The sequence below is a fragment of the Physcomitrium patens genome, chromosome 23, assembly GCF_059467195.1.
Source record: "Physcomitrium patens ecotype Gransden chromosome 23, ASM5946719v1, whole genome shotgun sequence".
Taxonomy (NCBI): domain Eukaryota; kingdom Viridiplantae; phylum Streptophyta; class Bryopsida; order Funariales; family Funariaceae; genus Physcomitrium; species Physcomitrium patens.
The window spans coordinates 5,997,207-6,022,674 of NC_143432.1; the positions used below are offsets into that span (position 1 = coordinate 5,997,207).

The window sequence follows — 25,468 nt, forward strand, 5'->3', positions numbered from 1 at the left end:
CCTGGGCCTCGTTCTCGGAAGTTGGTATGCGTCGATATAGAAGCCGAGGATCGTGGTCGGTAGCTGTACCGCTTCCAGCGGCGAGCTATCGTCGATGCTCCCGATCCGCTCGGGTCGTTCGTCTCCTTGAGGTCATGTCATCGCTGGTGTTGTTGTCAAGTTGGTCTCCATCTTCCAGTCACCACGTCTGTTTTTTCTTCTAGTGACCTTACTACGCCGCACGCTACGAAGAAGCTGGGTCTGATCGATCTGGTTGACGTTGCGAGGCGGCAATTCCTCAAGCGTGAGATTATATTTGGGTGGTTTGGTTGTAGTTTCAAGGGGCAAGGTCATTTAAGCTCAGAGTTTTGGGGTTCATGGAAGATTCGTGGAGATTCCGTTATAATCTGTGATACTTGGGCAACTTGGGGTGTGCAAATGGTGACTCAGTGCTGAGATTCATCGATGGAATTGACAAGGTAGAGCGTAGATTACAATACGTGCATTGAGTTCACAGGGTTTGGACAGGAAGTTGATCTAGAGTCGAATGCCTGCAGATTTGTCGCACACAAAGGACTTATTATTCACTGATCGTGCATTCGGGGCTCGAAAGTCGCTTTGTCTGAGGGATTGAGGGAATAACGAGTCGCTGTCTATTACGACACAGCCTTGCTTGTTATTGTTCATAGATTCTCTGTAAAAGTGTTCATGGGATCTCCGGGAGCTTTACTATCGCTAAGGGCATGAAATTCAGGAAAATTCGCGCTGCAGCAGCTGGTCGTGTTGAAGCAAATGAGGCATCGTTGGCGATTTATCTCCTTGCATTGAGGCGTTCTTAGTCGCATATCCTTGAATCTCAATCTATGAGGTTTGATCAGCGAATTTCAATGATATAGTTCAGGGTTTAGCAGAAACGCAGAATTAAACGACGATTGATGAGAGGATTGCAACCCAGTGCATTTTACAGATCGGTGAAGGCGGGTGGACTCCTCGCATACGCTAATGCAGAACGGCACAGATCATAAGCGTGAAAAGTTCTTCACACCAGCTTTCCAGCTCGGGCTTAACCATGTCATTGCATTCGTTTCCTCTCCTCTCATTTCTCCCGCAAACTCTCCGCGCCACTTTAGGGAGAGACCTCACGGTGTACGCCCCATGCCCATTCGCGAGCCGAAAGTGAAATACGACTCGCCCAGAGTCAAGTTCGGCTCGCCTGCAGTCAAGTTCGGCTCGCCCGTTGTTAAGCCCCGCCTCAGCTCGACATGGCTGCAGAAGCTGACCCACTGGTTGCTCTTATTCTTCCGGAGACGCAACCGGGTTCTGCTCCTCATACCCTTTATCTACGTAATGGGGACGCTGCTTTACATGGAGGGCGATTTTGCAATGAAATTTCCTTCGTTTCCTGGTCGGTATCGGCCCGGCTCAGTGTATCGCAGCTATCGGGTGTTTGAGAATCTGTGGCCTGAAATGGAGCGCGCTGACTACTCCTCAGATGGGGTGCGCATCTCCTCTCAATCCTTTCCCAATGTTGAGTTCAATCACCTCTCCGAAGTTGAGGGAAGAATTATCATAATTCAGTTTTGTTTAATTGCATTGCTGTTGTGAGGGAGAAGATGCTCAAGCATTCTAAGTGGATTCAAGCAACTCGAATGACTTTAGCGGGGACCTCTCTGTAGGTGTAGTTTGGGTCGCTAGTTGATGCTGTTGAAGGATGTCATGCACGGCAGGTGTGGTCTGGTTGGGAGTATCCTAAGGAGGGTGGAGGCTACACACCGTGTCTTAATTCCGTTTACCAGGACCCAGGTGACCTTGTCGAGGAAGCGTTAACATTTGAGCTGGTTGCTCGTGTAGGGGTAGAGCCACTAGTTTGTTTATTTGTTTATGCGAACCATGCGCAAGTCAGTAAAAGAATTTCGCTTGTGTGACGATGATGGAGAGTTTCGTTTAGGCCATCGGTCGGACCAACTTCTCCTTCTGAAATGGTTCCACTTGCAACTGCTGTAGGTTTGCCAGACTCAAATGGGTACATTCTCGTCAAGGCAAATGGCGGTCTGAATCAACAGCGCTCCACAGTATGTTTTCACTTTGTATCCACCTTCAACTGAATTCAAAGAAGCCCACGTGAAATGAAAACTTATAACTCGGGGTGGCACGAAGTTTAGCGGCAACGTCTGTTTCCGATTGCTGACATTTCTGTGGCTGGATTGCAGATTTGTAATGCCGTTGCAGTTGCAAAGCTCATGAATGCCACTCTTATAGTACCCCACTTTCATTTCAACACCGTATGGAAAGATCCCAGGTATGCATTGTTGGATTTAACTGAATATTGATTTCGTGAGCTTTTCAGGAATGTTTACTGGAAGACTGGCCTGAAAATCATGCTTTCAGTTAAACACGCTTTCTTTTGTCCACTTACTAGTAAAATTCAGATGCTATAGAGTACCCCCTTGTAATTGTTATTCTTATATTAAGTATGTCGTCGTGGTATCTTCAGCACTTTCGGAGATATATTTGACGAGGACCACTTCATTGAATCTCTTTCTAAGCAAGTAAGAATATTGCGAGCTCTGCCTCAAGAGATGCTGGATCGCTACGACAATGGTAGCATGATATTCAAGATGAAAGTGACAGCGTGGTCTCTCCCCCGTTTTTATCTGGAAGAAGCTCTCCCTGTGTTAATAGAACGGGAGTGAGTGCAATTCCCCTCCTAAATATCCTCTTTAAAAAGTCTCTTGGATTAGATACGTATCAATCATATAAATTAGATCGAGTTTTCTGATCTAATCTTACGGGACATTGTGGATAACAGAGTCGTCAAATTTTCTCCCTTCGCCAATCGATTGGCATATGATGGGATTCCGACGGAAATTCAAAAACTGAGGTGCTATTCCAATTTTGTTGCCCTGCGATTTGCCCAACCGATTGCTGATATGGGTAACATGTTAGTTAGCCGAATGAAATCCAAGTGTGCGAAAATGAATGGCAATTATGTCGCCATTCACCTGCGGTTCGAAGAGGTATGTATTTGATACTTTACGGACCGGTACTGATTTTCTACGTAGTCATGTGCTCGTTCTTTTGTACCCTTACAGACCGAGTCTTAACGAAATGGTAATGTTATGAATGTATGCACTACAGGATATGGTGGCTTTCTCTCAGTGTGTCTACGATGATGATGAAGAAGAAAAGACGAGGCTTGATAATACTCGGGAAAGAGATTGGCGTGGCAAGTTCACACGAGAGGGCCGTGCCAATGCACCACCGGACGAAATTAGAAGAAATGGGAAGTGTCCTCTAACGCCTGTCGAGGTACAGAACTGACCCAACTTAAATGGTTCTACAAGCTGCAGTGGGCTTTGCCTCTGGAGTTATTTATGAACAGTTTGTGTACAAGATGTTTTCATTATTATTGCGGTTCTGTGTTATTTGTGTTTAATTTGTATTGAGCGAGAAATATATTAGCGCTTTGGAAACAGTTCTAAGACATCTAATGGTAGCAGGTGGGAATGATGCTGCGTGGGATGGGTTTCGACAAGAATACCCCTATCTATTTAGCAGCTGGAGTAATATACAAAGGAGAGGAAAGTATGGAGCCGCTCCGAAGAATGTTTCCGTATATCCATAGCAAAGATACTTTACTATCATCAGAGGAACACAAGCAATTTGAGGTTGATCAATTTTGCACTTCGCATATAGTTCTGGTTGAAGACATCATAAATGCATTGAATGCTGCGTACGGCTGTAGAGATCATTGCACTCTGTAGCTTGTTACGCAAGTGTAGGGCAACCTAACTTACAGACATGCTTTCCTTTCATGCAGGGCTTTTCATCGCGGTTAGCAGCCCTTGACTACATCGTCTGCCTGCACAGCGAAGTATTTGTTACAACGCAGGGTGGTAATTTTCCCCAAATACTAATGGGACATCGCCGGTTTCTAAACAAAGGCCACTCCAGAACTATCAACCCAGACAAGCGACACCTTGTCCGACTGCTAGACAACCCTCACATCGAGTAAGTCTTCCAGTTTCCAGTGCAAGCACGGTTTCAGAGTTTCTAGTCGCACTCGCAAGATGTACAGAGCCTCCGATCCAAACTTGGCGACAAAGGTCCAGATCTCCACCGTGAGTGAGCAGATCCGTGCACCCAAGTTGACCCCATGTCGTATATCTATTTCTGATCCATCCTGCTGGTTTCACAGATGGGACATCTTTCGGAAAAGTCTGACAGATATGCGCAGGCAAAGCGACATCAATGGATTCCAGCTTCGAAAGCCAATTCCGGTCAAAACAGATGATCACTTCACCCAGCCACCCAAAGCGTCACTGTACACACATCCTGCCCCTGAATGTCTGTGTGCGGAGCCTGCTACAAGCACAGAAAGCACGCAGACCCTGGTCTCCGAGGCTTGAAACAAACCCGCCTGCAAGGACTCATATACTTCGGTGTTGTGAAGTTATCTTCACAGGTGGAGCTCATTCACAAAACTCATCGTAATACATGGGCTAACAGCCTCTTTTGACTGTAACTGATGCGTCATTTTGGAGCTGTGATTGTGTCGCTGGAAGTACATGAACCATATGGATTTGATTTCAACGCCACCAACTGCGACGGTGTTGTGGATTCAATCTGTGATGGTGCGTTTCTAGATCCATGAGTTTAGGCTTTTGCGACGCCGAGTCCTCCGGGTTATTATTCCATGTGCATGTGCACGTGATCTGGTCCACAATATTGTGACCAAGAAAATTATGTCTACTTGCTTGTGGGTGGGTTGTATAGCCTTTGATTCAGCGGGGCATGTTACTTTTCCTTTACATTATATTTTCCTATAATGAATTTTCTTTTATTGAATTTTTATAGAAATTGTTACAATATTGGAAGTGTGTAAGGATTTATTTACTTTATTTATTATTTATTTTTTTGAGTTACAGTTGTGCTTAGATGTAATGTAAATTAATAGTGCATTGTGTACAAATCATCTTTATTGTAGCTTATTAGTGTTAAAGGGGTGTGCTGATGTGTACAAGAATTTGCTTCTAAGTGAATTAAATTTGCCAAATTTGATAGTTTTTTATGTAATGTTTTTATGAAAATAAAGTTTGGAGTAGAAATGATTGATTGCAATAATATTTTAATTTTTGGGTGAATGTAAGGTTTCTATTTTTAGAATTTAAAAAATATTAAAATGCAATCTTATTCCAACTCAAATGGTTAGCATATTATGTAGAAATGTCTTTGGTTTAATGCAAACATATTATAACCCATCAATCTTTTCAACTTGATATTAATTTTTCCTATTGTTCTTCACAGTTACTTGAAATTTTACATTTTACTATTACACTTTTGTTATTAATAATAATAAAAAATAGAATCAGATAGTGAAGAAGATGATTTTTATCAGTTATTTGCTAAAATTATAAATTAATTGTGAAAACATAAAACTATAATAATAGATTTTTAATTTTTTTTACTAATAGTATTAATATGCACAACTTTAATTCGGATGTTTTAGATTTCAATAAATTCAATTATTTATTTCATACAAAGATATTATTTTTCAACATCATTAAATTTAATATTTATAGGTGGGATTTTGGAACCGAAATTGAAGATAAAAAATAAATAAATACCGTGAATATATTCAAGAATTATGCAAATAACAAGACAACAAGTAATTAATACTTTTATTAAGTTTTATTTATTATTGGGATTATCAAAACTTGCAATTATTTTATTTTATTTTTGCATTGCATGTGATTTTCAAAAGCATTTGAGATTAATAGATGTATTAACTAAAAAAACATCCATAACTTAAAAAATCATATATATATTTTGAAGAACAATTGTGTATTTTTTCAGAATCAATGTGCTTCTTTCTAATATACCTATATTATTAAAGATATAAATCTATAGATATTGAGAATAAAGACGATATACTTATGAATTATTGAACTAAAAGAAAGACGACCAAAAAGAAATACAATCAAAAGATACAAATGAATTAAAATAAATATTACTAAATATAAAAAATTAGAGAGTTTTAAATCAAAACCAACGGAGTCTTAATGCTCCAGAAACAAGGTGAGAGGGTATTAATCTAACATCTTTTGATTGGTTGAAAAGATATCTCTAATATATTCATGTATTTTGTTGAAACCATCTTAATGCCTTTTGGATTGTCAATCTTTTCTACATTTAAAAATCCTTGACTTTTTGTCAATAATTTTTTATTTATTACAAGTTCGCCATTGCAAGTAGTAAAAATAACATGCTTACTCAAAAATTCTTTGTTTTATGGGCAAGTTTGCATTCCATAGTATGTTTTATTGATTGAGCCCAAGATATATTCTTAACATAAAACCGTGCTTGGCAGGCAATTAACATAATCTTTTTCTATACCAATGAGTTTATTTTTACTAAGAGAAAGAGACCAATTAACAAATGTTTTATCTCCAAGCTTGGTATACATTACATGTATGGTGGTTGCTCACTTATTTTTGTACAAACAAACAATATGAACATATTTTTAAGATTTGTTTCAAAATATTAATCTTGTTCACCATAAAAATAAAAAATAAAAAATAAAAATAAAATCCATAGACTTTATAGCCTTTATATTAGAAGCCAACATGCTATATGTCAAAAGTGTAAAAAAAGAACAAAATCATATATTTTTTCTCATTTCTACAATTTCAGTTAAACATTGCTTCTACTTATTATTTGTGCCATGTAAACTACAATCTGAAATATTTCATAAACATGACAATGAACAATTTGAAATTCTTCAAACAATGTGGTCAATTTAACTACTATAAGAAGTGTTTGGAGGAAATATTGTTCACTTACTAAGGAGTTGACAAAATATAAGTAATCAATTATAGTGCCTCATTGACACTTTTTCCTAGCCTTGTGCTTATTATCCTACATAAGATGTATAAATAATCTCCATAGAGCACTTCTCAAGCTTTTAGTATCACCATGTTTGCTCCAAAGTACTCAATCAATATTATTTTTTAAGCTTCTTAAGATTCTAAATTTGTCCAATATTCTTAATTGTATGAAATATAATTAATTGCTAATTGTGTAATAAAATCGTAATTGCATAACAAATCAGAGATCCACCATGTGTCCCAAAAACACTCAAACACCATGTTACTTCAAACATAGAAATTTACCAATCATCAACATATTGTTTAGTTTTGCCATGATTTTTAAAAACAATAGTAATATAGTTGTAACTCTTATAAATATATTTGAGTGAAAAATTGGAAAAAAAAAATATTTCTTTAGGACAAGAATGAATTGAATAAATACATATATATATATATATATATATATATATATACATATCTAAAATATTAAACATTATGATAAAAAAAAATTATTTGCTTTACCTCTATGTTGATATATGTATTGTATTTTGTAGCCAAATTAAAATTATGTGGTACAACATAATAATTATCTATCTTACATCAATTTTTTATTAGAGTTAATTATCTATCTTACATCATCATTGCAATGACAATACATCAAATATCTATCTTTATTACAACATGTCTTTCAATTGAAATCATAGAAATAGTATTTTGTGCACTTTTTTTTTGTTCTTTACAAGAGGCATTTGAATTCTCAACAATACTAGGGCAATAATCAAACGAAAAGACCATTATGTCCTGTGTTTTAGGATATATATTGAAGTTTGAGAGCTTAGCTAAAACTATTGAGTTGTATTTCTCTAAAAAAAGATATTTCATACACATCTTTCAAAATAATTAAAATATACATATATAAATAATAATAATAATAATAATAATAAGAAATCACCTATAATTTTGTAATAATAAATCTAAAACAAATTCTACAAATCTTTAGTAAAGCTTAATTGATTTAAATTTAAATACTTGATTGACTATTTTAAATTTATCCTTTATTTTCTAACTAGATAGAAGTTTAATTAAAATTTGGATATTTGAAATTATAGATAATGATAAAAAAGAAGCATAGATGTCCAAATTAATGCACTATGATTATTCCATCTTGATATAGTTGCACAATTTTTTTACAATCCTATTAATAATAAAGATGGAAGAATGAATTTCTTTCCTATATTTGTTGTATTGAAATCCTTGACATTAAATGCATGTTAGAGTCTGTAATAAGGATTGGTATATACTTCTAGTTTTTTTTTAATAGACTTAAAGTGCTTCTACTATAGATATGCATACTTATTTATTATAAATTATAGAAAGATATATCTAACTTAAAGGATCAAGGTTTCATTGCATGCATGTAAAGCATACAACTTTAGAATTGCAATTAAGTTATATGCTTAGAATTGCTTTGATCTGAATAGTTTTAGCTAAGCAACTTATATTTAGTTATAAATAATTATAAGCAATTTCTTATACTTAGTTATAAATACACCCATATTCTTTTAAAATCCATTCAAGTTTATTTTTGGACTTCATGTATCTTGTCTATCTATAAATAAAAGTACATAATGGATATGTAAATATGATGGATGTAATACAAAAATAATGTAAGGATCTCCATTGATACTTCTAACAACAATGTCTTATTTGCTAGAACTGCCATTATTATCATCTTTCACCAAAATTTTGCAAACTTCATTTGTAAATGATACATTATATTGTTGGTCATTTTTTTGCCAAATTACTAAGAGCTCAATACTAAAATCTTTTGCAAGTCCATTCAACTCTAGCCAATATTAACAAACCATTGTACATATGGATCATAAGTGTGCAATTTGTTTTGCAAAGCTTCCATCCTTTTGCAATCAAAGCTAACAAAGTCTAAAATTATAGTAATGGATTTTATGGTTAATTTTTATGGATTTTATTAGTGTTATTTTGGAAATTTTTATGGATTTTAATAGTGTTAGTCCAACAATCATTACATATATGTTATTTAACTCAACTTGCAAATTAAAAATATATAATTACGCAAATTTTGGAGTATTACTTCTAATTGCAAAAAGACTATCTAATTGATGGTATATCTTTCTTTATAGATTGTAAATAAAAAGTATTGCTATGTACAAAATGTTAATTTATATTTGGCTCAATATACATTATAATTAATGTATTTTTATATTTGTGAATATTTTTGTAGAACTCTTTATCTTTATAGATAGTATATTCTAATAGACTTTAAAAAAGATGGCAAAAGAGTGATTTTTTTATTGATGTAATATATGTTGAAGCAAAGATTTACATACAAAGAATTAGATATATATTCTTCTATGTAGTAAGGAGCTCAATAATGGCCATAAGAACTGGTTATTATACCAAAAGTATAGCAAAGATTACCTACTTGCTTATTTAAAGAATAACAAGCAAGAAGAACTTTGTATATCATATGCCCTGCCAAAATACATGCTTTTCTATTTGATTGTAATTTTTATTGGCACAATGTCTCTTTGAAAGATATACAATGTGTATCAATTCACTCATGGTCTAATTTGAGGACTTATATATATTGTATTTTATTTGAGACATTATGATGTACAACCTCTTATGTGCAACGTGTAGAATTCTTATGCTATTGTTGAGATGTTATATGTGCTACATATTATTTTCTAGCCACTTAATTCAAATGCTCTTTGTATTTTACATAGTTAAAGAATAGAAAAGGAAGAAGTCTTTGAAAAGTCTATCTTTAAGGATTATAGAATGATGAAAAATCAAATAGATTATATCATTATTATTATTCAAAATGATAATTATCTACAATCTTAAAAACTTTAAATAAATTTGAAATAATCAAAGTACAATAATATATGTATAATCTTTATAAGATGATTTGAGATTTATCCTAAAATAGAAAAAATTAAATAATAAATAAATAAATAATATATATATACATATTATTTAGTATAATTATATTTTAAATAAATTAAATAATGTATCTATAATCTCTTTAAGAATTAAAAATAAAAGACTCTTAAAAAATCTTTTCATATATTTATTGATTATATAAAATTAGATCACCTTTTATTGTGTATAAATTATATTAATTATATAAATTTAATATTTTAAAATATAAAAAAATAATTTGAAATATTAAATAAGTATATAGTTATGTTGAAGAAATACAATTAAACACAAACCATCAAGCAATTTTTTAATTGAAAAAATAGTTGTAATGTAGTGCAATAATCAATTATCTTATCAAATTGTATTTGCACTAATAAATATAAGAATAGTAACATACATAGATTTATATAGATTTGTAATGCATCATTCAAGCATTACATAGTCTTAGGCATTAAGGACTTGAAATGCAAGTTTACAAACTTATAAATGCTAAGTTATTTTTTAATCATATATTAAAATTTGATTATATATATATATATATATTATGAATATTATATATATAATATATAAATGTGATGAGTTTGAGGTTGGTAAAGAGATTCTCAAGTAGATTGAAAAGATGAAACCTCAAAAAGCTCTAAGCAATTTAAACATGTCAAATAGGTTTTCTAGAAAGAAATGCCCAACCATTCTAAATATCACCTTAAAATAAATTGTACAAGGAATAAAACAATGCAAATGAGATGTTGAAAATCAGCAATGTAGAATGAAGAAACCACTTTGTGAGCAAATGGTATGTTTAGCATAATATGAAGTTTAATAATAGTACAAATTAGAAAAGAATACTTGTGATTAAAGAACAATTTGGTCTATTTTAAAAAATCCCTCTTACATTATTCTACATCCAAAAGCCCAAAACTTACGAAAGAGAACTTTTCATCACAACAAACAGCATTTTGAGAAGGTTTTTGAATCATGACCTTTTAAAATGAACTTCTGTGTGTAAAAAAGCCTCTACAATCATCCTTAATCTTCTCAATACCTTGCATTGTCATCCATAGTTTCAGTACCACAAAGTATATACATCAAATGTACGTTTATAGTGAGGAAAGAAGGCCACCGTTTCGAGCGATTCCACGTCAGCCCTAACGAACACTTGGCCCGGCGCCCCAAAAGGAGTCTCTGCGGAAACGTCCTGTGGGCGACGGTGTCGCGGAATGTGGTGTCGATTTCGGAATATAGGACCAAGCTTCTTTTTTTTTGATTTATTGTGATTTTCCTTCTCAGGTGTTTAGCGCTCCGTTTGCTGGAGCGTTTCCGGCGTCACCATGGATATGCAGAGTATTCGGGAGTGGTTTGTGGAGCACAAATTGCGTGCAGTTGGTCAGTTTGCAGCGAGCCTTCTCGTGTGTTTTTATGAGTTTTGCCGATTTTAGACTGATGCCACAGACGTCGATGCGTGGGAATTTTAGGGTTGGACAGATGATCACTGCTCAGGTTGTGGGTTGGTGTTGTGGGTTTGTGGGTAATTGCGTTTAGTTTCGAGAAATTTGTTCGACCTCATTTGTTGTGGGGTTGTTTGAGAGGCCTCATCCGTGTGAAGGGTTAAAAAGAGATTAAATGGGTGCATTGTCGAGGAAGTTTGGTCATGTTTATTTTTGCAATCTGTGACCTTGCTAGTGGATGTGGTATTCGTATGCTTAGTTTGTGGTTTATAGCTTGCAAGTTTAGAAGATACTTGCGATCGGCAGTCGACTGTAATGTGTCATCTCGGTTGATTTGTCAAAGTAATATGCGGAGTTTAAGAGAAATGGTTCTTTAATTTTTAAAAGAAGAAATTGGAAAAATGTCCTATCTACCATGAAGAAAATTTCAAAGGAAACATAAAGTTCGCTCTATACAATACAAAGTGCTTAAATTTTTTGAAGTGTACTTAATGTGTTTTCTTTTACCTGATGAGTTTGAAACGTTCTTGTAATTTTCAAAGAATGTTAGTCCATCCTTGTTAGTCTTATATTCTGAAAATCGTATGGCGGTTTACAGGCACTCTTTGGGCGTCCTCATTACTAGGCTCATTTGCTTACAACTTCGCTCAGCCGGGTGTGAAGATGAGTGTGAAATTGATACACGCCAGGTAAGTTTCTAACCAGAACCATTATAAGGAAGAGTATGGTCGAAAACTTTGGGAATAACTTCGTATTTAAATAGTTACTCACAATCCTAATCTCCTTCTTTTCTAAAGTAGACCTCTGCGATACATGTAATTCATGGTGTAGATTGTTGGCCAAGCCTGCAAGAATGTGCACTCAACTCAGTTTGGCTTGAGAAACTGATGGAATTCAATGAGCTTCGTTGGAAGTTTAATCATGAACTTTGTTGTTTGAACTTTTCGAAGTATTTTTAGGCGATGGTAGATCACTGCAACGGCTAATGATGTTTCGTAACCATTGTAGAATTAATTGGTGGTTTGATTCTTTTTGGAACGGCTGCATGTTGATGTAATCACAATTTTTTCTTTTTTTTCTTTTTTTCTTTTTATCAATGTCTAACGTCGTTTCTGAGGCCCTTGGAGAAGACCTAGGCTTGATCAGTGTGGGCTATACTTATGTGGTTCACTTGATGTTCCACAGGCTACACGCGCAATTTTTGACCTTAGCAGCACTTGCAGGGAGTGCTGCTGTTGAGGCTTATGATCAGCAAGTGGGAGAGAAAGCCAAGCGTTACGAGAAACATATTCAGACTAATGTTAATTAAATCTAGTTGAAGGGAATTGTCAGTATTTCATGACAGCCCTAAGTTTTGTGGTGCTCATTGCCTCTGTATTTCAAAATGATCTCACGCATGAAAGTCGTAGTTTAATCGACCAGAATCTACGCATTGATGATAATGCTGTCGGGCAGACACTATAGTTTTCTTCATCTTCGCGCTTTGAGAGTATTGTACATTCTTCAAGCTATTCTAGGTTAAGTTCTTATGCGTATCCTGGATCGACCGCTCAAAATTCGAACTCTCAGCTTTTTTTTGCTGGGATGTTTATTTCGATTCTTTCCCATTCATAAAGGTGTCAAGCATATCAGTTGTAATGTTTTCTCTAGCTTGCACTGGTATCTTTGACTTGAGCTGCTTCATTTGAATCGCCGTAACCCAATAAAATTATATCATTTCTTATGAAATGTTTCGCTTTGAGTTTGATGTTGGGAATGCCAATCGTTCAAAGGGATGAAAAGATGGAGAGTTGATAGACATGTTATAGTATATGTGAGTGCTCCTTTTTGGCTTGGTATTGTCTTGAGACAATGTGTCCCTTGAATATTAGAACTATCTACGTGATTGGCTTGAAACTGGATATACTTTTTCTTTCAAGGGCATAGAAAGAGTCTCTCTATTGAATACCGTGTGTACTTTTCATGTCTGCTTGAACTCGATTGAAATGTGGGATTCCACGAGAAGATATGAACAGTTCAGTAACTTTGAAATGGAAGGAGAAAGATGAGAGACCAGAAGATGAAAAGTTACATGGTTTTTTTTTCTCTTCTCTTTTGCGAGATAGGGAGAATTGGCTATGTGGGATTTTTGTCTGAATAGAAGTAATAAAGTATCTCTGCACAAGAAGTGAACAGGAATTTTTTGATTGTGTTCTGGAATGCCCTTAAACAACTTTGAGGATGGCAAGTTGCATCAGAAGGAAGCACAAATTGCATTAAATATGAAAACTTGGAAGAAAAGAACAAAGGTAAACTTGGTTTGTGTGTAATGTTCTCTGAAGAGCAAATAGGGCACGTAATGATTCCAAAGTTTCATCGAAGCACAATTTGGAATAATTTTAGGATTCCTTGTATCAATTCAACCTGAAGCATTTAAACAATTATTAAACTATCGCCTTTAGTCACTTAACTACGCACGTGGGCTGAGAGTGAAGTTAAGTCTTCCACTCTGATCTCCTTTTTCTTCCATTCCCATATAAACAAATTTTGATGTAGAGAGAAATGTACCCAAATTACTAATCCAACATTTTGTAACCAAATGTATTCAACATTTTTGAACCATAATTTTTAATTTAATTGTTTAAGTTTCTTACTTCCTTGTTCCTACTTATTTTAAATTTCATTTACAAAAAACTAGATTTGGCAACAGTTTGTTCTTACTAAACAGAATATGGATCATACATAGTAAATTTCTTTTGCATGTGTCTAGGTTTTTGCAAAGGCTTTAAAAGGAATTGGAACATAGTCAAACACCTTTTGACCACAAAATCATGTGTATAGAGACAAAAACAACAACTCCATGGGTTTCTTTTCAACATGATCCTCATTATTGAGCTTTACACCCAGTGCCATGTCACAACCACAAAAAAGCATGTGAAAGCCTCTCAATCTATACTCTACAATTGTGATAGGTCTACTTCAGATCCAAAGTCCTCCAAATCATCAAAGCTTTGTTGGATGGAATGATTTGCAGATCAATTTGCCTCATCAACAACACTTGTGATCATTTAGAATCAAAACCATATTTGTTTGTATTAATCAATACATACACACACATATACTTACAAAAAATTTCTTTTCTTTTTTTTTCTTATCATTTATTATTGCAAACAAATCCTCTAGATGCCATCCAAAGAGACTTTCCACATTAGTTGTCAAGACAAAGACCATTTCAACAATCATTCTTTCTCTGAAGAACTTTCATGTCATTGTCTCAGTCATCTTCATTCTCCATGTTTCTCTCTCCTTTCATGACTCATTAAAAGGAGAGAAACTCAATAATTCTACAATATTTCTAAATAAAAGCAAATAAATCCAAAAAAAGAAATCCCTGCTAAACTTCACTTAAAACATGTGGCCAATCACCCCCTACATTTGTGTTTGTATGTATGTATGTATGTATATATATTTATATATATATATATAAATATTCTTATGAGAAACCCTGGCTTCCAACACAAAAAGCTTGTGAAGGATATAGTTAACCTCCCTTTGATTCTGGAGATTTTTTTTCCAACAAGTGAAGCTGCCGTCCAAAAAGGGAAAATAAACAGATAATCAAATGATAAAAAGAAGAAAAGAAAAAAGAAAAAGCACAAACAGACAAATTAATAACAAACAGAAGAGAGGGATAGAAAAGAGAAAACACAAATAACCAAACAAATAGGAAATCAAAACAAAAAAAAAAAACAAACAAAAAAAAAAAGGAGAAATAAAGTATTGGAAGGCTAAACAAAACAACAGTGGCACATCTATCTAATATCGGAATACCTTAAACTGTCAACTTAAGATTTTTCAGCGATCTTAGGGTTTTGTATATATATATATATATATATAATTTTTTTTTGTTTAGGGTGAGGAAACAAGGTTCTGATGGCACAGTGGTTGGATTGATAAAAAAATATTGAAGCAATTCTTGCATTGCACTCCTGAACAGAGTTGTGGACTTGAGCAAAACCATCTATAAATACCACCACCTCCATCTCACTACATTTACTGTATTCCCACATTACACATTGGAACAGTCCACATCCCCCCCCCTCCCTGTTCCCATGGGGGTGGGCACAACCATTCTGCAGCGGAACATGGTGGACCACCCACCCCCCCCTCCCCTCCACCCCATGCCAGCTCAGCAGCTGTGAGTTAGCATTCCTGTTGGCAGCATGAGAAGAGTGACACCCATCCGACTATTCATCCATCGATGGACCATTATTCATCCATCCATTAATGTGTGTTATTTTTGCTTTCCATGTGGGCTCCCAATGGTGGGTTATGTCCACATGGGGAAAGGGGGAGGGTGGGAGGGTCCTTCTGGCCAATAATAATAAATAAGGGTGTGCCAAACTGTGTCTTTATTTTTATTTTTGTTTTTGTTTGTTTCTACGAAGCTCACTAAATCATGTGCAGCCCCACAATCATAGCCCCCCCCCCCCCCACTTTGCTTCCGCCACCCATAACTTGGACCCACTGCCAGAGTCTCGTACAATGAAGGGAACCCAATTGTAAGAGTGGGAGTAAAAAGTAAACGTAAAAGAAAAAGGGGGGAAAGGATTAAAGAGTATTGAAGGAGGGGGGGGAGCTGACATGGCCAATCAGCATGCCACGTCACCATTCTGGCTGATGTGGTTGCTGCATTACACAGTTCATATTATTACCTCATTGGAGACCATGCTCTGTTTGCAGATGTGACCCTGATAGATTGATTTGCTAGTGTTTTTGTTGAAAAGACCATGTATATGTATATGTATAAAAATAAGAATAAATTTCATTTAATGCTTTATGATTGAGTGGAAAGTTGGAAACATGATGATTCTTTGAGATTTTGATTGCCTCTTTTGAAAAGAGCTACAACCTCTTGAAAATTATTTTTCCTTGCGAAGTGGAAGAGCCAACTTGGGTGTATTAGCAACTTAAGTTTGTGGCTCCCAAAGTAACCTTCAACAATTAATTTGTGTGACGAAGATACGATGTGAACTACAAAACTTCAAAATATGAAAAAAAAAAAATGTAATACTATGGGTATTACATGTTTAAATATTTTCTTAATGTGATAGTAATGCAGGATAAAAACAATAAATTATTGAAGCACTTTATATATGGTTGAGGAGATGAATTTTCACATTCTACCATGGGAGCTAGACTATGTATTGAAAATAAACAAATATGGTTAATAACAATGATAAATTTCCATCCTGTCTATTTTTTAAGTCTTTTACACTATATAGAAATCCAACCGGTCAACATCTCATTCTTAGTTTTGCAAATGTTGTAAGTTAAATGGCCCAAAAAATGATATGAACCAAATTTTATGATTCAATTTTGGGAGCCTTAAGACTTAGTTCTAAAATTCATGTGTGATCTAGTTTTATTAATAATCCTAATCTTCACTCAAATTTTAGTTCTAATAAATAAGCTTAAATTTGATTAAGATACTAGACATGGACCTTAGTAAAATTAAATTTATTTATCATAATTTATAAATCTTAATTATCATAATTATAAAATATTTTCTAAAAATAAAAATGAAAATTTAAGGCTGAAAATCCAATTTTAGGTTATAGATTCTCTATCCTAATTTCGTGTTCTAAGTATATGAATCAAAATTCTTGATATTCAAGATTTAAATCTTTATGGAATATATATATATATATATATATATATATATATATTTCATTATTTTATCTAATTCTCTTTTTAAAATAAAATTTGAAAAAACATTGATGTTTTACTTGAAATATTTTTAAATTTAACTTATCTATCATAATTATTATTAATTTTATTTTTTAAAATTAATAAGTTATAATTACAAAATCATAGGTATAGGTCTATTGAATAATATTATTTCAGACCCTTGTCTTGAATTGGTTATCAAAAAAAATTATATAATTATATTTGTATTTCTTTATGTATTAAAAATTATTTTAAAAATTAATTACTATTAAACATGGTTTTGAAAATCTTAAGAATGTTGTTACTACATGTCTATATAGATTGAGATATTAGTAATATGTTATACTACTAATTTCTATATATATATATATATATATATAAAGAGAGAGAGAGAGAGAGAGAGAGAAAAAAAATTGTTATATCAATCTAATTTTTTACTATATCAACCAATCACGTGACATTTGATGTGACCATTATGCATTGAATTTTTTTTCTTACAATTTCCTTTCAAGTATTGGTTGAGACTCTGTTTGTTGATTATTTTTTTAGCCCAAACCTTAAAAAATTGCTGCGGGCCTTAATAATCCATGTAACTATCAGCAACATTAAAACAAAGAGTAAACAAGTTGACTAAACATTTTTTTTTCCTTAAAGCCTTCTCCCATCTCACTCTTACTAACACTACAAATAGAGATTCATTCACAATCCAAATCATTATAAAGTAAATATAACTCAAGTTGGACATATATAAATATTATGTCTAGTCTCTTTGCAATTCTTATGGTGGCATCTGTTTGCAGCTGCAGAAGCTTCAATGTCAAACTATGAAGGTCTCTGTTCCATAGACTCTTTTGCATGGGAGCAATTTTGCAAAAAATAAATTTAACATTGAGAATGGAAATTGCTAACCCTAAACAAATACTTTGTTGCTTAGCATGCTTCAAATAAGTTACTTGCACAAAATATTCAATGTGTTTTTATATTTTTTATATTTTTTTTATATATATATATATATATGCCAAAGCAAGGAGGATTGTTAGGACTCTAGAGTGCAACACCAAATTTGAAATGTTTAAAGATAAGGTCTATAGTTTGCATTGGCACACATTTTACAGCATTGCTACAAAAAACAAAATATTATAATAGTTGTATACAACTTTAGCGCCATATGCTGACCATGTGTATGTGATTTGGTAATGCTCCCAAGGCAAAGAATATTATTTGATGAGCTTTTGAAAAACCATCCTTTATGTGAAAAATGAAGTTTTGCACAAGTACTTAACAACTTCTTTAATTGGCATCAAAGCATATTTTGTATAGAAACTCAACCACTTGATGTCAAAGGCTTTGTTAGAAGGTGATTTGAAAAAAAGTATGATTAATCTCTCTCCAACTTGGAGTCAAAATGCTGCTTGCAATTAGCTAAGATATTCTTATAATGTGTCAAATACACAACATTAAAAAAAATGTGGATAATACTTCTTTAATAGTATTTATTAATACAAAATCTTGATGACTTCTAATGGTGAAGGATTTGAAGCTTTTATATAAGTGAATAAGTGTCACAGACATATTCATGTAAGCGAATAATTACATATATAAATAAGTAGAAATAAGTAAAAATAGATAAAAATAGGTTAATTCTATAGTATTTGATATGGAAGCTTCATAAAAGCTTCATAGATGCTGCTTTGACTTTATAGGTATCTTTAATTGACTTTTTGGATTAAAAACGTGGTCAACAAGTTGGCCATGTGCCACACATGTTGTTAGCTTGAAGACCAAGCTAAAAATGTGGCCCACACGTAGAAAAACTTGCCTTGTAAGTCAAGGCATGTGTCCTACAAAGTCAACACTTATCAGAGGTCCTATAGAACGTTGCCATGTAGCCCCTAGTTAGATAGTATATATAGAGATAGGAGTGAAGCCTTCTTCACTCTTGTCAACTCTTTTCTTGCTTCCAGTCTAGTTTCAAGGGTCTCTAGTTTTCTTGTCTTTTGGCAATAGCTTCTTGTCTTTTGGCAATAGCCATTCCAGTTTCTCTTTAAATATACATACTTGTTTATGTATATTTTGTTACATTTTTTTGAGTGAAGGCTTACTTGTCTGAATTGCTTTTTCATCGAGTTCTTATTCTTGACAATAAGTTGCATTAATACCTAGAATATATATGGGTCAATGTAGTTTTAGAAAAAATAATTATACGAGTAATAAAAAATATAAAAATTTATTACTCCAACATGTATTATGAGCATCTTGAATTTGTTGGTTTTGTATATATAATCTATAATAATATTATATGAGTATCCATTTGCAACCTAGACTTATTAAAGTGTGCTAGAAATTGAGGAATTTTTTCTTACTTGTTGCATTATACTTGTATACATATTGATATAGTGCATCACAAAGTTTATTTATTTATTTATTTTTATTATTTTTTTTATTTTTTTTATAATAATGATAAGAATAGATGGACAACTGTTGAGGCAAATTTTATGTAGACATTGGAGCTCATTAAAGATGATATGAGCAATAGTGTGAGTTATAGAGTCTCCTTGACACAATGAATCACAACATTCTTTAGAGCCACCAATGCACCAAACATTTGAACAATTATTTCTTTATATATTGGCTAAAAATGACAAGCAAAAGATTAGCTTGTTAATGATGCCAAAGGCTTGTAGTTGTATTTTCTATTTCAAATTGTCAAATGTCAATGTATATTAACTTGTAAAACTTACCAATGTAGTTTAAATAGATAACTCATTAATTGCATTTTTTCATTACATTAACAAGTTAAGAGTGCATCTAGCTCATTGGAGGTATTGTTCTTGCCAAATTTGAATATGATGTGTATAAAAATTTTATTTCATATATGGATATGTTGCAAAAGATCTACCAAAATGTTGTGGTGTTCCTTCTTGCTATAAAAACTTAGTTATATTTTACACTAATGACAACTTTGGTAGAGGAATTTGAAAAAGAAATCAGCTTTGGCATTTTGTCAATACACACAAAGGTCACGTATACTACATAATGGATCAATTTAATGAAAATATGAATCAAATTAATAATCTTATTATTATTATTATTATTATTTAATATAAATAGGAGGAAGATTAATGGCATCTTTAGTTTTTCTAAATGTAATTCTTATGTTTTACTCTTGATTAAAGCCTCTTTGATTTATTTGTACTTAGAAATAGCCATTCTAAGTATTTTTTGTCTTTCAAATGTATATTTCCATGTTTTTATTTTATTTTATTATTAATTATTGTTATTTTATAAAATGATATTTTTAAAACCTATAAAATTAATAGTAATCTATAAAAGATAATAATATATATATAAAATTTTTAATAATATTTGATTTTGTATATTTGACTTATGATTTATTTGCAAAACTTTGATGTATGTATAGATTCTACAATTTGACTAAAAAAAATGTGCTATATATTAAGATTTTATAAAAGATTTTAAATATTAAATAAATATATAAATATATAATATTTTATTTTTTTAAACAAAAAAATATTGAATATTATTTATCACCAACCATAATAACCAAATTTATACTTTTAGAGCTTTAGACTTTTATTATTATATTCATATATATATATATATATATATATTAAAATTAAAGATGTCTATTTGTACTTTAAAAAAATCACAAATTTTAAAATTTTAAAATAAGAAATTTTAAAGTCACAATTACTAATGGTCTTGTTATAAACAACTACAATTTGAATTTAACTACTATTATCTCCTAACAATACATGTTGAAGCATTTACTATTGTTGCCATTGATAGAGGTATGAATGTTGATGACTATTGCTTATTATCATAAATAATCTTGAAAAAACATAGTACAATTATTTTATTTTATCTTATTTTTATGGTCATGATTCTTCTTTTGGTATGAGAAATAATAACTTACTTTACCATACCACTCTTGAGATTAAGCAAGGAGCCCCAATGCTAATACTCTAAGTAGATAAAATCTAAGTTTTTTGAAAATATGCATTTATAAGTTCCTTTCCAAAAACAACTTTGAAATTCCTTACATGGGTAAAAGGAATGAGCACGGATAACAGCTATGTGCATGGTCACGAGGAACAACATCCGCTGCTCGAGGCCGCGGAGACCCACGACCGTAGGAGGAAGTGCGGGGCGATGGGGCACACGCAATGACGAGGCAGATAGGTGGGAAACCGTGCGACGCCGCGCGAGCCTACGATGACGCCGCGCGCGAGTGTGTGGCGTCCATGGCGTCGAGGTTTCCGTGGTGGCCGTGGCACTGGCTCTGTCGCATCCAGTGATGTGGCAGAGAAGTCACAATGTGGGTGCCAGAGCGACCTTCCCCGCGAAAAACTCACCGACTTCGTCTCCTCCTTCTTCTAATCCCTTCCTTGACTTACTAAGCTGAGCCCACCAGCTCGGCCACGGATTTACTCGCGGACAGAGTGTCACGCACAATCTCCTGACGTGGGTCCGATAAGTTTCTGTTTGATTATTTTTACCAAATGAGTATTTGAGTGTGTGTTGTTTGGTCGCTGGTTGCGTTTCATGCTGCGGGTGTTTGGTTGCGAGTGTGATTGGGTCCGTGTTGTGTTTTTAACTTGTGTGCGAGAAGGGGTAGACTGCGGGTGAGTCTTCTAGCTCTAAGTGGCTGAGGTGGTGGTGGCGATTGAAAGCCTTGCTGGGACACCGGGTGGAAAGCGTTCGGGGTTTTCGTCTTGTGGGTCAGGAAGCGTGGTGGAGCGGAAGTGGAAGCGAGCCTGGAGAGGAGGAAGGGAGGGAAGCAGGGGTGAGAGATTCGTGTGACATGGATCCTTCATGAACGTGAGGTGTGGGAATGGCTTGTGGCGCGCTGTAATGCACTGTGTGTGTGATGTGATGGTGTTGTGTAGAATGTGTTGGTGGGTAGGAAGTATGTGATCAACCGTTTCACTTGGAGCCAGCTTCTGTGCATATCGGATTCTGAGTCCGCGCCAACACCTAGGGATTCGGCTTGATATTCTTTTTGAAGGGCGATCTAGTTCGAAATAGTATTACCTTGGACACTGGTTGGTTACGCTCAGTTGCACGTGAAGCTCGTTTGTGACGTAGGCCGGGGTTCACTGCACGAGGTTATGGGTTCCAGAGTCAAATTGTTAGGTGTGTAAGGCTTTTCTCAACGCAGCCTTGAGAACTTCTCTGAGGAGCATTTCTGCCTGAATTAAACATTCAACTGCGACTGTGTCTGTTTGGAAATAGGTTGTGGCAACTGGAGCACTGCTTTCACTCCGATCGACTGTCTGGAGACATCAGTACTCAAGGATTGTAGTACTGTGAGGTGTAACAGGCGACGAGTTGGATTCTGCTTCTAGGGTACCTGCGGCAGTAGACAGAATGCCTTTGTTTATGACTGACTCGGAGCTGGAGGCAGGGGGCGGGAATGTTGAGGTGGTTGTGTTAAAGGCTGACGCCTTTATCCGTAATTTACAAGAGCAACTTGAGGCCCAGAAACAAGCGTGCGCTGATTTTGAGAAAAAATATCTCAATGTATGGCTGTTCTATCATCTGGAATTCCCCCTTATCGCAGTGAGACTCGAGTTTAAGAGAGTGCGCTCGGAGTTTTATTTTTATTTTTGGTAGCGTAGATTTGTCGAGACAATAGCACATTGTGACACCAATCTATCTGCACAGGTGCTGTCTTGGAAAACATCAGTGCACTGTAGTTTTGGTTGTGTGCTTTTCGAGCTTGTTGCGTTTCTGATTGTAAAGCTCGTGTTGAGTTGCTCTTTTGTTTCCGATCTATTTGCCCCACCATTGGTATAGCCTCAGGTACTTGCAGATCTGGATCGTGAGTTATGCCCAGCTTGCTGCTTGCTGTGTAGGCTGAGGGAACTGTAAAAGATGCTTTGAAGGCTTTACAAAATTCCAAGGCGCAGAACCTTGAATTGCAATTAAAACTTGAATCGACTCGCAAGGTTCGTGTAATTTTTTCATGTAAGTTAGGTTTGTTTGGTTTATGCTCAAAATTTCCCCTAGACCGAAAGCATACTACCGGGCAATTTATTTCTTGATGTGTGGTGGTTTAAAAGTTCGCTTTTCTTCACCTGTAGACTGTAGCTCCTATCTCTTGCTCGTGGATGATTGATATCCTCGTCTCAAACTTTCCCAATCACGTAGTTCGGTTGATAAGGACTGGAACCGACAATGTCTGGAATTTAAACAAGTCCATTGTTAAACCACCGTGACTTATGTAACCCGAGTAGTGAATTTTGCAGGAATTGAACTCGTTGAAAAAAAGCCGTGGTGGGCTCGGAGATCGACTTACAGCCAAGATTGCTCCGGTTCGTGATGCATATGAGATGTGAATTTACACGACTAGTTTGAAGTGGAGCACATTTTCTTATTCTCTAAATGAACAGCATTTCATTCCATGGGAATTGAACTGCTTCAGGGATTTGATTATGAGTTATTTTGCCACAGGAAGTAGACGACAAGGAAAAGGAAAAGCCGCAAAAGGGTAACGTGAAGACCAAGCCTAAATTCGTGAAGGCCAAACAGGGCGGAGTCGTTAACGCTCCTGCTGATCATTCACGCACAGGATCTGTGTATGTTGCTCACCTGTCATCTCTATACTTTAAGCTCTAGTTTCCCGTTCTTGCCGAATCCTGCAAAATGTACGCTCATAGATACATGCTCGAATAACTTCTGCGTGATACACAGCCCTCAAATCATCCCTTCCTCATTCCGGGTCACTGAAATCTGGATGCCATTGTGAAACGCTGGATGATTAATCGCTGCTGTAATACTCGTCACTCCTAATTGCTAAGCTGGTCAGTCTCATTGTTGTCGCTCGTGCCCGCAAAGTTTTGTTTTGACATAATTTCTGCTTCACAGGGAAGCAATTGAAACTTCACTAGATGTTCTGATCCAAGAACCCGAAAATTCTCGTTCAACCCGAAAGTCTCTTCCAGCAGACTTCGCACCCAAACCTACCAATGGCACCATTGCAATTAATGGTGTCGCCTCCATGGAGCTTTCTAAGGAGGATCAGGATGCGCTTGAAACATTGGACAAGGAAGATGCAAAGTTGACTGAGGAAATGGCTGCAGTTAAGAGCAAAGGCGGCAATACTTCTGGATTCAATTTCAAGAGCCTTGAGCGAGCAGAGAAAAGAAGAGAGTTCTATGCTAAATTGGAGGAGAAAATGAAAGCCAAAGAAGAGGAAAAGAACCAAATGGAGGCAAAGAAAGAAGAAGAGGCGGAGAACAAGGTGAAAGAGCTGCGAAAGGGTCTCAAGTTCAAAGCCACTCCTTTACCTAGCTTCTACCAAGATGGTCCACCCAAAGTAGAAATGAAGAAGATTCCACCCACTCGACCCAGGTCTCCGAAGCTGAAAACTTCTCGGAGAGCTAGTCTGGGTGCAGAGCAGGATGGTTCCAAATCTCCAGTGGCCAGAACCAAGAACGGAGATCAAGGCTTCAAAGATGATACGAAGAAGGGAGTGCTAAAGCGTCCACAAAGTACTGCCTCTCACACCAGGCGCCAGAGCCTGGATTCTGGACTAGCTAAGCTTGCCACTAGTGCACGCAGCAACGAAGACATGACCTCAGTAGAACCTGAAACTGTGGTTGAATGCTAGGAGGGCAGGATGTGGTTGCCTACACGTTTTGTGTGGGCATGAGGGCCGCATCAGTTGTAATAATATGAGTATATTTGATGTATACAGTAGTCGATAGTGGATTTCGCTGGCACTAGGTTGTTTCGTTGTCGGATGTTAGAGCTAGAGTGTGGTTGGAGATTCGGCAAACTGCAGTTTCTGGTGTCCTGAGGCGAAGGGTACCACAGTACCACATATTATCGAGCGGGGAAGATGTTCCTTGGAATACAGATCTCATGTCACGTATGTACCTGAGTTAATTGCTAATTTTGAAGCTTTAGATCTGTTGACAGACTGGCCAGGATTTATTAGGTTCCAACATGCATATGTCCATTTCTGTATGTGAGCGATGTTCCTGCGCTTGATCCAGTTGTACTTTAAAATCTGTCTCAATTCTGCTTTGAGAGGTTCAGTCTTCCAACTTTGGAGACTTGCGGTTAATTTGGAAACATTATGGCTGTCACAGTGTAAGGAAGACACCTTCAATTGGATCATGACATCCGTGCCATGAGGTTGTAAGTCGTCGGTTATCTACATCCCCATTGTGAAGTCTCCACTTCTCCACATTTAACCTTCAGCCCAGTTTGTCAGTTTTTTCGTGGCTGGGAGAAATCGTCGAATGTACGGGATGCGTGATAAAATCCATTGGAAGCCAGTGGGTTCTCTCACAGACAATTTTACACCTTCACTCAATTAGCTTTAGATACAGTGGGCCCTTGTTTAGTCCATAAGCGTTTCTATGCGGTCGACTAGATAATCAGGAAACAAAGATCTTTGTACAAACGACTCTCTACTTGTGGATTACTGTTTGGTGCGTGCTACATTCTTCGGGCATCATTCCCGAACCT

The 25,468-nt window shown here is 35.2% G+C and overlaps 3 protein-coding genes across 3 annotated transcripts; all 3 read left to right on the forward strand.

Annotated features, from left to right (window-relative positions):
- Positions 1-63: 63 nt before the first annotated feature.
- Positions 64-7,113, forward strand: LOC112275742 (O-fucosyltransferase 10). Its single transcript, XM_024506356.3, has 10 exons — positions 64-1,476; positions 1,707-1,782; positions 1,984-2,051; positions 2,190-2,278; positions 2,474-2,668; positions 2,789-2,996; positions 3,118-3,288; positions 3,480-3,647; positions 3,800-3,990; positions 4,178-7,113. Exons 1-10 carry the CDS (start codon positions 982-984, stop codon positions 4,386-4,388), a joined length of 1,872 nt encoding a protein of 623 aa, XP_024362124.1. The 5' UTR covers positions 64-981; the 3' UTR covers positions 4,389-7,113.
- Positions 7,114-11,090: 3,977 nt separating this feature from the next.
- On the forward strand, positions 11,091-12,985 carry LOC112275636 (uncharacterized). Its single transcript, XM_024506176.3, has 3 exons — positions 11,091-11,195; positions 11,856-11,946; positions 12,443-12,985. The coding sequence occupies exons 1-3, from the start codon at positions 11,141-11,143 to the stop codon at positions 12,564-12,566; spliced, it is 270 nt and encodes an 89-aa protein (XP_024361944.1). The 5' UTR covers positions 11,091-11,140; the 3' UTR covers positions 12,567-12,985.
- Positions 12,986-21,202: 8,217 nt separating this feature from the next.
- On the forward strand, positions 21,203-24,939 carry LOC112276208 (uncharacterized). The gene is made up of 6 exons (XM_024507313.2): positions 21,203-21,349; positions 21,606-21,773; positions 22,846-22,938; positions 23,239-23,304; positions 23,444-23,568; positions 23,858-24,939. The coding sequence occupies exons 1-6, from the start codon at positions 21,203-21,205 to the stop codon at positions 24,600-24,602; spliced, it is 1,344 nt and encodes a 447-aa protein (XP_024363081.1). The 3' UTR covers positions 24,603-24,939.
- Positions 24,940-25,468: the final 529 nt, after the last annotated feature.

Bases quoted from the DNA above. Each gene is read 5' to 3' on its own strand.
- LOC112275742 (XM_024506356.3), top strand. From the start codon at position 982: ATGCAGAACGGCACAGATCATAAGCGTGAAAAGTTCTTCACACCAGCT. The intron at 1,477-1,706 runs GTGCGCATCTCC...CATGCACGGCAG, and splicing joins CTGACTACTCCTCAGATGGG to GTGTGGTCTGGTTGGGAGTA. The intron at 2,279-2,473 runs GTATGCATTGTT...TGGTATCTTCAG, and splicing joins ACCGTATGGAAAGATCCCAG to CACTTTCGGAGATATATTTG.
- LOC112275636 (XM_024506176.3), top strand. From the start codon at position 11,141: ATGGATATGCAGAGTATTCGGGAGTGGTTTGTGGAGCACAAATTGCGT. The intron at 11,196-11,855 runs GTCAGTTTGCAG...GGCGGTTTACAG, and splicing joins GCACAAATTGCGTGCAGTTG to GCACTCTTTGGGCGTCCTCA. The intron at 11,947-12,442 runs GTAAGTTTCTAA...GATGTTCCACAG, and splicing joins GTGAAATTGATACACGCCAG to GCTACACGCGCAATTTTTGA.
- LOC112276208 (XM_024507313.2), top strand. From the start codon at position 21,203: ATGACGCCGCGCGCGAGTGTGTGGCGTCCATGGCGTCGAGGTTTCCGT. The intron at 23,305-23,443 runs GTTCGTGATGCA...ATTTTGCCACAG, and splicing joins TTACAGCCAAGATTGCTCCG to GAAGTAGACGACAAGGAAAA. The intron at 23,569-23,857 runs GTATGTTGCTCA...TCTGCTTCACAG, and splicing joins CATTCACGCACAGGATCTGT to GGAAGCAATTGAAACTTCAC.